General features: G+C 42.6%; 1 protein-coding gene across 3 annotated transcripts in view; it reads left to right on the forward strand.

The window, feature by feature from the left end:
- Window positions 1-16071, forward strand: part of LOC134617951 (plexin-A1-like) — a 307268-nt gene that overhangs the window by 127913 nt on the left and 163284 nt on the right. For all 3 annotated transcript variants that reach the window (XM_063463038.1, XM_063463040.1, XM_063463039.1), the window contains exon 4: window positions 15734-15865. In XM_063463038.1, coding sequence (XP_063319108.1) covers window positions 15734-15865 — 132 coding nt within the window. The remainder of the gene's footprint in view (window positions 1-15733; window positions 15866-16071) is intronic.

Below are 16071 nucleotides of genomic sequence, written 5' to 3' on the forward strand. Positions count from 1 at the left end.
TTTCTCTTTTCCATCTCTCCTTTCTTTTCTCTCATGTTTTTTTTTTTCATACTAGTTTTTATATTGACTAAAGCCTAGAATTTGGTCTGTTTCGGACTCTTCCTCAGCTGAGTGGCTAGGGGTTACTCTTGGCACAGTGCTGTATGGTTTAAAGTGGAAATCAGTGTGTTTGGTTATGGAGGCTTTGGAGCTGTTCACAGGCATTAAATGAATAAAAGAAAACAATAAAAATGCAAGAAAGACACATACCTGTTAAATGATCTTGACTTTATGGGCTTATCCTGCTCGTTGACCCCTTCAAATCAACCTGAATCACTCTTCCTAATCTGCCCCTACAGCTGCTTTTTACTGTAAAATTCACAGACTTCTTAGCTGCTAAAAAATGGCTTCCTGTTCAGGGAATCAGTCTTTTTCTTCCCAGCAGGGCTGTGGGGTGCTTTTTCTTTTTTTTTCCTTCCCACCAACACTGCCAGTACTGCTATCTCTTCTTCTGAGATACCTCCATGCAGACACCACCGCGGGTGCGTGTTATTGTCTCCCACCGTATGGCTGTTTTAAATGGCAATTTGAAGCACCGCTGGCTCTATAATTAGCTGTGAGCTCCCACAGGAGAGGAAAAAAGTGGCTTATCGTCTCTCCTTTGTAATTACAGATCCGAGCAGGGCGACAGACACGCGCGCACACACAAGCAGACACAAGCGCAGACAGATGCGCAGACACGGGGAAGGCGCGCAAGCGTCGGCGTCGACGTGCACATTTGCCACCTGTGCTAACGCGCTAAAGCTCCTTTAGTGAGCTGACTTTCTGCCTGTTTGCCGGAGGAAGTGACTTTTACTTTTCATGTCAACAGCTGCAACAAATATGCAAAATTGGAGATAAATGACAGCGCGGCAGGAGAACAGACAGCCCAGAAATATGAGCGCCGCTGTTCCTTTGCCAGAGCTTCTCTCCCGTGTGTCTCATCCCAGTGCAGTCATGAGGCTCTCGCACAGCAGCAGATAGACATAAAGAGGAAGACTGAGTGTGTTAGAGGCCGAGGTCATTAATCTGACTGTCCACTTCTCTTCTCTGCTCCCAAGACAAGAAAGTGGGGAAAGAGGAGGGATGAAATGCAGGAAAACAGGAAGAACATAGCAATGAAATCATTCTGTAACCCTCACAGACACTATCTGTCTCAAACAAAGCTCACTAGCTACAGCATCTCTTCATCAGTGAGGAGCTTGTGTTTGAGTTCACTGATGAAAGTTAAGCTATCTTCATGTGCAGCTAACTGTTCGCTTTCTTTGTGTTTTTGCTTTTTCAAAATTACTTTGATTTATCTTATTTTAAGTTTGCTAAATGTGATAAAACGAACTGTGATGAACAAACTGTGGCATAATTCCACTACTTTAAGCCTATGGAGAGTTCTAGATGTCCTGTGACCCCGATCTCACTCCCAAGCCGTAACATCCTGACGATTTGTCACGTCCCGCGGCGTTCGTGAGGAACGCCAAAGGCGACCTTCGGCGTTCTTATGGTACTCACCGGGCCATGGGTTAAATACAGTGGAATGAGGGTCCCGCGGTAAAACACATTCCAGCCATGTATTCCAGCCCTAACCATAACCTTATCCCTATCCTTAACCAGCACTTTAATGACGTTAAATAGTGTTTTCCAAAGCAATTTGAGGAAAATGAACGAACATGTGTGGATTGATTCCAAACGGTTCTCATGTTTCCCCCTTTTTCCGATCTCGTCATTTGGGAATGTGTTGGGTGCCCGGAAGCGTGACATGTTGACGATTTGTCACCTAGCGTAAAATATTACGCCTCGGGAGTGAGAGTGTGTTGCAGCGACAGACCTCATAAGTCATTAGCCTTGATGATGCCATAAGGGTCATCTCAAGGGGGCGGGGCATGGGCCAGGTAAAGGTGTTGGCTGTATGTAGACTGTGACCAATCGTTAATAACAGAAAAGCATTAACTCAAGCTAGGCATGTGGATATGCCAGTAACCATCAAATGCATTCAATCTGTAGAGGTGGGAATCACCAGCCACCTCATGATATGATATTATCACAACACTTGAGTGCATTACTCAGTGCATTTTTACATTTTTAAAATAATACTCAGTGCATTACAGTTGTTAGAAAGTGATAACTTCCAACTTCCACAACATCAAATCCCAGGACTGTAACTCTCTTTGCTGTACTGTGTTATGCAGGAAGTGTTTGGCAGCAGGTTATCTTCCAGCTGAGGTGTATGATACCTTAGGGAGGAGTGATGTTTCCTGACTTTGCACACACACGTGTTAGTGACTCGACACACACAAGGTCTGTTTTACTCTAAATGCTTCTGTAGTTTACAAAAGAACATTGCAATATGATGAATAAAAATTGAACCTAGCAATTGAGAGGCTAAACACACTGGGGACGTATTTCTTCTTTTATATACAGTCTGTGTCCAGGACCTAAAAGCCACAGGGGGGAAGAAAATCTTGCAGCATATCGGAGAACTTCTCCAAAATGATTCTGCCAGCGCTTACAAGTCTCATTAAGCCAGTTTTCCCAGCGACAGCAGATGTGATCACTGGTGATCTGTGTGTCACTGCTGGTTTCCCACACCTCTTATCCTATTTAAGGCCAGCTAAAGTAAGTTTGATGATTCGCTGTCACTCCGAGTGAGGAAGGGAGAAGATGAGGACGGGGGGAAGGGAGATAGGAGGGAAAGCTTTGTATCAAAACTGAGTGTGAAAGCTGCTGTGTCAGAGATGGATTACAGAGTAGGAAAGAAGGCCACTTTGTTTTTGAATATTGTCCTGCATTTTTTATTATCTTACCGGCACAAATTAATAATTCACGCCTCTTCTTTCACTTTAATTGCTTCTCCTTAATGCACCGTCACCTCACAAGGAACCCCCTTTAAAAATTCCGAACAGACACACACCTTCACGTACACTCACCTGTAACTTTGGGTGTGGCTGCATGGGAATGCATGTATGTGTGTGTTTGTGTGTGAGACAGTGCTCGGGGGGTATTGGATTAATCGCACACAGTCTGTGTGTGTGTAGCTGTGATAAGCGTGATGATTTTGAAGCAATGCCGTCCAAAATGTGTCATTCCCATCTCTCCTTCTTTCTCTCACTCTCTTTTTTCCGTGTGTGCGCATCCCAGAATTAACCGCCGTGGCAACAGGCCAGAAGAGGAGAGCAAACAGAACGAGAGAGACATTTATCATTTGTTCAGTAGACGTTCGCCCCGTGACCGCGCTGTGACATTGTTTTCTTTATTTAGTTCATTCGGGGCCAGAAGCTGATAATTTATACGCACTCCCCCTTTGATAATGAGGCGTCGCGTTCTCGAGGTGGGGCAGGCTTCTGTTTACACACACACGCACTCCAACGCACATAAAACACACCGTCAACATTGAGGTCTTGACTGCTCTTTGTCAAAGTCAACATATGCACACACACACTGAAGGAGTGGCAGTGATGAAGTGTCCCATCCTCCTGGTGTTTGCTCCAGTCAGGCTGATCCAAAGGAAACATAAATGTGTTTTTGTGTACATAAAAAAAAGTTTACATGTAGTTTCAGTTGGAATTTTTAGCCTTAAAATACTTTTCTTTTAAATCCGTACTCGTCTGTTTACCTTGCAGACGGTGGAGCAGCGGTCCTCAAGGCCCACACCCCTCTGCTCTTGACAAATTGATGTAGTTTAGCAGTAGTTTCACTACTCACTGCAGGGCAGCACACACACGCATATATGTGAACGTACACACAGTGGCACCTACACATACTGCTAGGCTGCGCTATACACCGGTGTGTTCTGCTTGGCTGCTCATGTGTGTCAGCTGAGCTGGTACATCAAGGGAGGGGAAGCAAAAGAGAGGGAGGGAGTGTGACAAGAGAGCGCGGGATGAGAGAGGGACAGATGGATAGAGAAAGGCAGAGGGAAACAAAAAAAGGAAAAGAAATGCAATTGTTTCTAAAGCTCTGAGGAGAGAGCGAGAGGGACGGTGGCGCCAAATCAGATAGCGCGAGGGGAAGTGAAACGCTGCGTCGATGCAAATACAGACTCACAAACACACATCACCGATGGAGCTGTGAAGAGATGAAGATTTGTCCTCACTTGTCCTCATCTCGGAGCTGTCAAGATAAAACTATTATGGTGGGAGTGTGAAAACAATAGCTCAGGGCCAGCAGTTATATTTGGTGCAAGAATGCATTCTCTGGCCTCATCGTCCTCCTCTCCATCGACCCGAGCTCTTGGTTTCACCTTGAAGTCCTCAGTCTCACATGCTTATGTGGAGGGCATCCCCAGACGGGTAGAAATACTAGGAGCTATCCTTTGTATCAACTACACTCCAAACGTTTCCTTAGTGACAGTCAAAAGGTACTGAAGATGCCACTCATATCACTTGTTAAGTCATGTTATTGTATGAACTGTTGGGTCGTGGCATTCGAGGCAGCATTAGGTTGCGTATGTAAGCTGACGGCATTCAGTTCACTCACTTCTGTTGGAACTCAGGCAACGTGAGTACGCTGGTTCAACTCCATCCAGTCGTGCCAGATGGATGCTGGGAGTTTCTTCCTGGTAAAAGGGAGTTTTTCCTTCCCACTGTTGCCAAGTGCTTGCTCATACTGGGTTTTCTGAGTGTTGGCTTTCTCTGTATTATTATAGGGTCTTTCCCTTGCAGTATAAATCACCCTGAGGTTACTGTTGTGATTTGGCATGATATGAATATTTAAAAGCATTGTATGATTGCATTTCTACTCATATACAGAAAGCACATGAGACAGTCTGCCTTACCCACATTTCAGCAGTGGGTCCAAACCACACCATTACAAGCCAGCCACAGCCAGACCCAGTGATGTCAGAAGCCCTTCCAGAGGTGCCGTGGCACAGAGGGGATGGGAGAGGTGAGGGAAGAGAAATCTCCCAAAAAACAGTCCTAGCGAGTCACTTAATTTGTCTTAAAGTGCCATCATCAAGGTGATTCCACGCGATTTCAATGCAAATCGAGTCATATTGACAGTCTAAGTGAATATGCTGTCTTTTTTCATGCCAGTTGAGTGATTTGCATTATTCCACCTTGTTTCATAATAATGACACTCATTCCTGAATTAAGGGCTCTTTTATAGACCCCCACTAGCAGAATTGTTCACTTGTTTTAAAGAAATGAGGCTTAATATGAGGCTAGATTACGTTCAGTTACAGGTGATTTCTTTTTTTTTTGTTGCGTTTATAATTTATGTGCTTATTTCTGCCTCGCTACAGGAGCAGGCAGATGATGTTATTGAGGGGGGAAGTTTAAAATGAAGTCAAGACAGCAGACAAAAAAGTCTTCTTATCTGTGTGGTCCTTGAATGGAAAGAGACATCTCCTCTTAGTGTCTCCTGGTCATAAAGTGTCACTTTATAGCACGCGGTCCCCATCTGGGATGTAAGTCAAAGGGATATGGTGACATTTTGACGCTCCCAGTGGCCTGCAGTCTCCATGAGAAATCCTCACAGTGCTATAAGTGCTAATAACCCGTGCCAAGGTTTTGGGGAGGAAACATAAACTCAGTATAATTCAAACTGTTGTCAGGTTAAAACCTTTGAGAATTTTTAGTGTGACAGTATCTAATTGGTCTTGCTTACTTAGCCACCCCTGTCAACTTCTGGCAAGTAGTGGCAGATTAAAGCGAAAATGCTACCCCGCTGCTCAAAACAAGTGGCAGCGCAGCGCAGGACCAACATGTCAGGTGCTCCGAATCAGCTCTAATTTTGGAGTTGTTGCATGATTTAATTTGTTCCAAACTTTTTTTCTTTCTTTATAAGATGGATCGCACTTTTTTGGATTTAGTCACCAAGCTAATGAGTTCTGGAGACATCACAGTATTGACAAAGGTGAATTTTGAAGAAGACAAACCTTAACTGTCACATGAAGGTTAGGGAACGTATTACAAAAACTGGGTCTCAAATTAAGACGGAATTTTCCCAATTTGGTTTTCCAGGTATAGTACCTATTTTTAGAAATCCTATTTTACTTCAGCCTCACTTATCTCAGTCAGGATGTCCTAAATACTCAATTAAACAATTCAGCTTTTATGTCCCTAACCTACTTTTCTTCTCTTTTCTTTCAAGCTAAACAACTTTGTAACCATTTGTTTTTTCTCTTTGTGCTTTCTATGTAAAGATGGTCTTTATGGGAACTTTACAATAACACTAAGAAAGTAAAGAGAGAAGGCTAAGAAACAGAACCTTTGCCATATCTAGTCTAATAGATTCTGACCTTATGAAGCTGATTCTTGTTCTGTTGTAGACTAAATGGAAAAGTTCCCCAAGGTTAGATGTCTGTGTAACATGCTGTGTAGCATTAACTAGAACTGTTAGAACTAGAACTGTCCAGATGACCAGAACAAGCAAAGTTTTAACAAATGTTAAAACTACACAGCTATGCATAAGCATAGCTATACACACATAACACATGCATAATAGAGAAATGTAGCCACAGTTATAAAGTTTTTCCCCTTTTTTACTGTAAAACTATCTGCACAGCTGATAAAAAAAAAACCTGTGTTTTGTTTCAAGACACGTGAGGGTCCCAAAGTTTGACCTACACAGGCCCGTCTGCTCACTGCCTTTAACTTATTGGCAAAATGAGTGTTTGATTTTTTCATTATCAAACTCTATTAGTTTGACTTGAAGTAATATATCAGTACAATTCATGACACTGATTTCAATGGGGCTGTCCATAATGCCTTAGCGGACTCCAATCAAAAGCACTTAGTGTTGCATATGCTGCTTTAATACATGGAAATAGTTATTCAGCAAATGTTTACCATGGGTCCCAACTTTACACATCACATGGTATCCAGGAATTCTCTGTCAGTCTCTGACAGGTTAAAGTCTCTGGTACTGTATTATATACTGTATTAGATATTGTAGTGATGTCTGCTCTCTCTTGAAAATTAGATTTTTAATCTAATACTTTTGTCCATGTAGTGTATCTGGACCCAGGACACTCCCAAAATAGATTCTGCATCTTAAGAGTGTCACTTCCTGGTTAAATGTTAACGTTAACACACTTTTTTCTTTTTTTTTAGAGTGAGAAGTAATTTTACATTTACAGATTTAAAATTTTAGAAGCTTCGCCTTTGATCTGGATTAAAATAATGCAACTATCACAGGCAGGAAGAGAATGCTCAGTTCAATATGAGCTGAAACGGTGGGCATTTAAAAAAGAAAAAAAAAGGGGGTGATGGAGTGTCTGGGTTGAGCCACTTTTTGGAAATGCCTGGGCTTTAAAGATGAAACAAGAGAAAGCAGACAGAGGTTTAAGGGGGACTTTTAAAGCTCTTCACCATTTTAAAGGAACCCATTAAAAGGCATCTAAAATAATCTTCTCTGAGATTTTGCGGGGAGTTTTCTCCAAAGTTGAAAGCATCAAAAGAGAGAAAAACGTGTCTCCGTTATTTTGAAGCAACAAACGTTTCCGTTCTTGCTAGTGTTCAAGGAAGCACGATCAGCCTCCAAACCTTTTTATCCAGCCACAATTTAAAGTTATGCGTGATCATTTGGCCTTTGTTCTAATTTAAAGTGATTTGACAGTACATTAATATTTTTTTAAAAATTAATTTAAAAAATTGTGTATTGGACTGAAATCAAGACGCTCGGTGTGTACTGTACGTTCTCTTGACCGCACCTCGGCACTGTTTGTTCTCTTTTAACCAGAGCCAACTAATGTTAGCTGTTAGCAAAACAGCTTCATAGTGGCATGCTGTCACCAACCAGCTGTCTGGCTGTCACTCTTTGTGTGTGTGGCTGTGTGTGCGTGCACGTGTGTGTGTGTGTGTGTCACCTGGGGCCTGGACTCCTGTTGTGAGAGCAGTGGTGCGACAAAAGAACGATGATTAATTTCACTCCGAGTAACCTGTCTCGCTTATGTGACTCTACCAAGCTGTGTGCACACTCGTGTGTGTGTGTGTGTGTGGGAGAGAGAGCGCGCGAGAGACGTAGACGTAGACTGTTTAGTCAGCAGGTGTGCTGTGATATGTTGAATGCCCTCCAGCCAGGGTCAGACACACACAGACACGCACACACAGACAGACGCATACGTACTCCATAACTGAGACAACTGCTGTATGCATCCGTCCCGCCAGCTCGAGTTCAACCCTCATTTTCTTACTTTTTTTGTATTTTTTTTTGACAGTATTTTCTCAAACTCTCACTGACTGCTGGCAGTTCCTTTGCAAAGAGAACCTTGGTGTCAGAGTTATTAGTGTGCTTGTGTGTCTTTCTGTGTGTGTGTGTATAGGCCAACCTCTCAGCAGATGAGCCCAAAATCAATTTCATTAGGGATCATGAATACAATGAGGAGCTGTTTCACACATACACACACGTTCACTGCTGTAGATTTCATTAAGGAAATGCCTTTTACTCTTCTCTCTGTTCCCTGCGCCATCAAAGGGAGACTTAAACATTTAGGACAGTGGGTTACGGCTTGTCCTCGCCGCACCGTTGTGACTTCGGTTTCAGCGAGAAATGCTAACAGTGTTACTGAGCTCTTTTCGCCCCCTCCGCCCCCATCTCTGATTCCCTTTCTTCCTTTTCTTCCTCTTCCTTTGCCTTTGTCCAACCATATAATTAGCTAGATGTTTAACAGCTGAGGTTGGACAGGGCACTGCCATGTCTGGACACAAACCGGCGCCTGCACAGACACACAGTTGAGAGAGAGAGGTCTGTGTCTGTGGGGGAAGCGAAAGGACAAGGGGAAGGCTTGAATCAGAGAAAAGAAGGAGAGGAGAAATCTCAAAAAGCAGCGGGGAAGGAAGCTGAAGGAAGCAGGGTGAGGAGGGAGAGATATGGGAGTGAAATGAAGTGAAGAAATGAATGACAGGGTATGGTGAACGAAGAAAGAAGCGAGGCAAGGAAAAATATTAGCAGGAATAAGTAAGTAATGGAGGAGAAAGGAATGGAAGATGGAGGAAAGGAAGTGGCTGGAAGAAAAAAAAGAAGAGTAAAGGAAGTTTTAAATAAATGAAAGATGGGTCAGAGAACAGGAAGACAGGAATAATTGATAGCGTGTGATTGTGTTCTCCCAGTCAACCTGACCCAAAGGTGTGACCGGTGTTTGAACCCAGCATGGTATTAATCACTGCAGTACTCCAGCCAAACCTCATTACTCCCCTTTGTTCACTTTTATTACCTTGTCCTCCTCTACACACTCATGACACACTTGCATGCGCACACACTGAGCGTCCCTCTCTCTGTTGCGCTACACCTCCCACCTTCACCCTGCGCTATCTGTCTCCATCACATCTCAAACCGAAGCCAGTCTGTGGGTACATCTCCTCTTGTGCTACAAAACGGTAATGTGTAGCAGCTTGCCAAATTTGGGTGATTACAGTTTTGATGGCTATTAAAAAAACAGGTAGAACAGTTTGTTGATTGATCGAACCTTGGTGCTAATCAATCAAATATTTAACTCTCATGGTACGGTGGCCCTGTGAGGCCAAATGCACTGCAACTTAAGAAAACACCAGGAAATAGAAAAACACTGCAAAAGCACAGAACACAATAGAAATGGATAAAAGCACAATGGAAATAAAACAAAATGCTGCAAAAGCTCTGAAAGAAAAACTCACAAAACACAACAGAAGTATTTTTGGAGAGACAATAATGTGATGTAACAGCTGCACAGAAGTGACAGAAGTGACAGAAGCCAAAGTGTGCAAGGACTGCACTAAGACACGCTTTAAAGAAGCAGAGGATTTATCGCTTTTGTCAGGGAGAATATTTGTATAATACTGTCAATAAATGTTTGCTATTAATGCTAACAAATGGCTACCCCTCCCTGGTTCTGCTGGAGGTTTCTTCCTGCTAAAAGGAAGTTTTTCCTTCCCACCGTCGCCAAGTGCTTGCTCATAGGGGGACATTTGATTGTTGTTGTTGTTGCTGTATTATTGCAGGTTCTCTACCTTACAATATAAAGCACCTTGAGGTTACTGCTCTTGTGATTTGGTGCTATATGTAAATACAATTGAATTGAATTAAATTGGAAATTTATATCACTTCCTTTGTGTTTTGAGTGCTTTTGCAGCCTTTTTCTGTTTGCTGGTGTTTTCTCAAGTTTAATGCATTTGACCTCTCAAAGCTACAGTATGACAGTGTAATCTGTGAAAAGGACCGACGTCACAAGCACTTTAAATAATTGACAAACGGTTCATAGATCAAAATATGCAGGAAAATGTTGCCAGCTAGTTGTCTTTATTTCAGCTAATGATATGACATCAGGCTTAATCTGCCTGTAAGAGAGAACAACAAAAAACAAACTCTCAGCATTTTGTGGACTTGCAACCTTTACTGTTTCGGTTCACTCTCGCTGCCCTCACAGTGTTGTCTTACAACTGCAGGCATCTAGTTTCAATGAAAACCTTCTGAAAAAGCAGACCAGAAAACATAAAGCAATTAAACATATTTCCCTTTAGAGCTGATTATACAGTATAAAACCGAAATGAAAGATTATACTTACATTCATCTGGTCCAAGCAAACTAAATTACAAACGCTTTGAATGTTAGGAGCCTGTTAACACTCCCGTAGCTATGGGTAGTTGAAGCTTTAGGTGGTGTCGGATGCTGAAAGCTTTAAAGTTCTGCATTCAGTGAAATCATTTGCTGTACGCTCACTCAGAAGACTGCTGATTTTTTTTTAACTTTCATTTTGCATGTATTGTTTTGTTACCAGAACTGCAGAAATTTGCTTTGGAGATATATTTGTTGAACAAACCTCCATTACCACACCTTTGCGAAGCAAAATGTGACACTGACAAATTATTGCGGAGTGGAACATGTAGTGGTGTTGTGATATCTCCCGCTCTGCAGGCAGAGTGTATTAAAGGCAAGGCACTGAAAATGTGACAGTGCAGCAGCAGGTCTGTTGTCACGCTTTGGCATGACACTGTGCTGGACAACACCAACAAAGACTGTACGAATCCATGACTGCAAGAAGTCCCCTATATTAGAATCATCAATTAGCATAACACCACTAGATACCCACTTCTTGCTGTGAGGGAGCAGTGCTAACGGTATCGCCCGTATAACGGATATTTCTACTCTTGCATTTTAATTATTAGCTAAATATTTAAAATGTAAGACTTGAAAACTTTGATACTTTTCCTACAAGACTCTTTGTCTGCCACATCTGGCTATAGGTTGTTACACAAATTGAGAGAGAGATCTTCAAGGAGAGGACCTTTGTTAGCAATTGGATTTTTTTTGTCTCCCGTTGAAATTGAAAATTGAGAAAAGTATGACACTGTTATAGGAGACCTTGTGGATCAGTCAGGGTGCATAACGGGTCACAAAAGCATGAGGCTTTGACACTTTCATACCATGTTTCAAAGAGTCACATTTGTTTTCCTGTAGCAGAAACCAAAAAGGTTGTTCAGCCTGAACCCAAATGAGGCTTAACATTCCCCTTCAGGCTTGTTTGAAGATCATACCAAGGTAAAGATCCTACAATAATACAGAGCAAACCCAACAATTAGAGTGAGCACTTGGTGACAGTGAGAAGGAAAAACTCCCTTTTAACAGGAAGAACCAGGTTCAAGGTTTTTCAAATTTGCACATCTCAGCTCTGTAAATCTTTCATTAGCTAGTGACATCATAAATCTGCGTCACACGTTCAGGCCTTGTAAGCTGAGGTGAGCTCAGTAAAACAATCCGCTTTGAAGCCAAAGAAACTCTTTTATCAAACTCTGAACACGCATCATTTTTCACAGTGAAGATGTTGTGAGTGGCAGGTACTTTAACCATAGCAGCAGCTGCTGGAATCTGATCATGAATCACTTTCACTTGTAATGGCCTCAGATGGCACCGACAACTGCCGTTGACATTCGCTTGCACGCTCTAAATATGAGTGTGTATATTTTTTGTCTACCTGAGCAGTGTTTGTGTGCATTTAAGGGTTACAGTGTCCTTAATATCGCCATTGGTTTGGTAATGAGTCTAATCCCAGGAGGACAGAGAGAGACACTGAGGTCTGAGAGTGGAACACGAAGGGATGGAAAAGTAGCGGATGTGCCACCAAAGTCAGCACGTGGGCTGCAAACTCATCAGGAAAAGTCACCTTTAACTTCCATTCAGAACCCAAAATAAAGAGACCATCCCTCATCGGAAAGGTCGAAGACATGATGTATGTCTTATTGCGCTGTCCTTAACCGCGACGCGCAACCTGTTCCTGCTTCTTCAATGTACATCACCTGAGAAAAGAGCATTAACTGCATGCTTGGAATATAAATGGACCTCTGAGCAGTGCAGCAATCCCCGCTCCGCACGACCCTTCAGCTACACTTTGAGTCGCCGCATTGATATGCCACTTTATTCTTTCTTTTTTTAATGCATTAAAACAAATTGATTGGTGGATAATTAGAATGCAAATAGCAGCAATTAATGTTCAGCGCGCTCATCGGTGAATGGCACCGCTGAGCAAGATTTTTAAAAATATGTATGATTGTCTCGTTCTAAAGAGGTAAACTAATCAGTAAAAAACCACACAGACACACTTACACAGTCTGTTTTAATGACTCATAAGCTGTCAGTAACATCAAAGCAGTAGGCTTTATGGGTTGCTTTTTTTATAATCATCCTGGGAGTGGTTGTAAAAGCATATTTAATAAGTGCCTTTGAAAACAGGTAGGAGCTTTTTCTTTTTTTTCTAAGAGGAGAGCTGCTTTTATCTTATAGCTGGGGCTCGCTGTTATAATAAGTTCCAGAAAGTGAGAAACTGGACAAAACAGGACCATAAAGGAACTCCAGATGCCCCCCGGTGTTGCTTTTCTTTTCCCTTTTATGACTTTTTATTTAGTTGAGCACAGATGACACTGAAAAGAGAATTTATGTGTATGTAGGTATGCACATGCCATGTTAGAGAAGCTCCTGTAAAATAGCTCGCCACTCATCAATTCTACATGAACCTGTGCAGCAGAGTGATCCATGTAATGTGCAGAGGAAGATTATTGTAGGGTTTTAAGTGCTGCCACTTCATCAGCATGGAGTCTCTGTTTGGACACAGTAACTTCCCGAGTGCAAAGGTCACGGAAGGAGAGCAAAAGAACCTGCGGGCTGGTAGACTCGATGAGAATCTACAGTCACTTGTTTCCGTTTGCGGTCTCCTCTGTGCCAGCTGACCTGAATCCCACTCCAACTGCCCTCTGCCCCGAGCTGTAGGGCAGAGCACGCTCTTTGCTCTTGCCCCCTCCCCGTTCCGCCACGGTTCTTCGCTCATCAGGAATGATCCCGCAGCCTAGGACGAGTAGCAGTTTTAGAATCATCAAAGCTCTCTCTCTCTCTTCCTTACCGTGTCTGCGTGCAAATGTGCGAGTGTGCGACTGTGTGCTTTCCTACGCCGTTGTTGACACACAGAAAGAGACAGGGAGAGAGAGCGAAATCATCAGAGCCAGAAAAACAAGCGGACGAAAGGCCACGCTCGCTCGATGTCAATAAAAGTTACGGTTTGTGTGTCTGTTTGTGTTAGTGCGTTATCGTGTGGGTGCGACGCAGGGGCGGTGGGGGCTGCTGAAACAAATGACCTTTGCACAGTAACTAGTGTGATGCACCTCCTTCACACAGAACAACAATAGCACGAGCGGGGAAAAGGCTCTTTAAAAGTCAACAAAAGTTATGCAATTTGCAATTTCTCTGATCAGATCACAACTCTCAGACACAGTCTACTACACAGGTTGCTTCTTATGCAGATAGCATTCCATTTCCTTTGCCAAAATTAGGCAAGAAAACAGTTTCTCACTGCTGTAGACTTACCTCTTATTTCCCGTTTCAGTCTACTTTTATCCCACTGAGTATCTCCTCAAAGCTGATTTGCCAGAGCACTTGACTTTTAACCAAAGCCGCTTCCTCCTCTTAAGCATCAAAAGCACATACAGCGATGACAGCCTGTCTGTTAATGAACCTTCTGTTCAGAGAAAGATTAAGGAAACTCTGGTAGTGATTTGGCAGATAATAACCACAGAGACTGTTGAGACTGAGGAGGAGGAGAAAGAAATCAAAAAAAAAGAGAGAGAAAGACAGAGAGAGCTGGTGGAGCGAGTGGAGAGAAACAGAAAAAGTTTCAGCAGACTATACTTCTGTCAGGTGATGGATGAGCAGATGGAGGCCGGGAAATTAGAGAGAGAAAGATCCAGACATAGAAGGAAAGAGGGAAGCTGAAAAAGATTTACTTGCTGCTGCAGGAGGAGTGACCCTCATAACTCTGTAATTTCGTCAGGAGACTAAACACCGGCAACCAAAGAACCATCATATAGCTGCATGTTGTTGGTACACCCTGAGTACCGTGGCAACATAACAAATATTAGAATTGCAAGTTTGAAATAAAGATATTTCAATTGTAATCTGTCGCTTTTAGTAGCATTTTTTCGCCTGATGGCAACATTTTAAGGAAACCTCTGAAGTGTTTCACTAGATGAAAAGGCTGCGGTTACATGAGGTGGAAGTGAATGCATCATTTTAATTTCCACGTATTGATGAGAAAATGAATAATAGTGGTGCACGATATAGTCAAATAGTCAGATTGTCAAAACCATCCTGGACATGACGTCTTCTTCAAGGTCATTTGTTTGGGCAGTGTTGCACTACTCTTAGATTGCCCCCAGTCTGACCACTTATACTTCTTCTTCTTTGACGCTCATTGGAGCTCCTGCATGTGTCAAAACAGCAAACAGCAAATGAATTATAGGACAGGAAGTCGCAGGGAGTCATATCAGGATGGTACGGTAGATGTCTACATTAATGATTTGACCCTGGGGGATAATTTGATGGTGCACAACCCTGTTAATGTTGAGGAGAAAAACCATGGTCCTGGTTGCACTTCTAACCTGATGTGTCTACTTTTGGGTTTGACTTTGTGGACTTTTGAACTGTTGTTAGGTCTCATCGATGGTGATGCTTCTCAACATGAACATTGGGTCAGTTTGAGGCAGGAGTTTATGTTTGGAGTTTGGGGTACTTGGTAGAGTCACATATGTTCCATAGATCAACTTAGAAATAGCAGCTGGAAGCTGGGAGCACTCTATAAATGCGCAAAGGCACATCCTTTAACCCTCTCAGGTCTAACTTATCATTAATGAGGCCTACACTAACCCTATATTATGGAGAAAGGCTTAGAAACTTGGATGAACCAAAGATTGCCGAGCGTTAGAGTTAAGGGTTGTCCTCAGTAATGACTCACAGGCTTAATCCTGTGAGGTCAAAGTGATCATTTGTGACAACTCCAATCGTAACCCTAAAGGCACGTAAACATTCGTTCATTGCATTGGAGCTGTCAGCTGATCGCGAGCAGACATTCTTGGCTCCATTTGCCGAGGTGGTCTTCTAATGACCACGGTTCCAGATCATATGTCAATCAACAGTATTCATCACTGTCACTGGTAGTCTCTTCAGTTGTTCACTGCCAATAGTTATTTCGCCTGTAGTCTCTTAAAGCTGCAAAGTATTATTTACTTTCTAAGGTTTCTGGGCGCCACCTCGCCATGAATAGCTTCCGTTGCATCTAATCAGACAATCAGAATGTGCAACTTTGATTGAGATGCTGAAATTTTTTATTTCTACACTTGACTAAAAACTGTGAGCTCTTTGGATTCGTTTTTGTAGCAACAAAGACGAGCATCGCGGCTTCTCTTTTTCACACAGTTGTAAAACGATCATCTATGACTGCATTATAAGCGTGGCTTTACCGTTTTCCTCTGTTCTCTTACAGATACTGGTGAACTCCATTTCCCAGACTGCCGTGTTGTATGAAAATGTTGTGGTGAGCAACGGGAGCCCGATCCTGCGAGATTTGCTCTTCAGCCCAGATCATCAGTACTTATATGCCCTCACTGATAAACAGGTAAGAGAAGTGCGCGCACACACGCACATACACAAACACTCCAGATGACCACGTCTAAACTAGAGATGAGCACTGTTAGGAGCCTTTTGTTGCCATTGGCACTCTGGGCACACTGAGGAAATTGTGAATCAAAATCAATAGTCATTTATATATGTAACAATTTTAGGGATGGGTTCAGTGATAAGTGACAGAACAATAATGTACAG

Source organism: Pelmatolapia mariae, linkage group LG20, assembly GCF_036321145.2.
Source record: "Pelmatolapia mariae isolate MD_Pm_ZW linkage group LG20, Pm_UMD_F_2, whole genome shotgun sequence".
Classification (NCBI taxonomy): domain Eukaryota; kingdom Metazoa; phylum Chordata; class Actinopteri; order Cichliformes; family Cichlidae; genus Pelmatolapia; species Pelmatolapia mariae.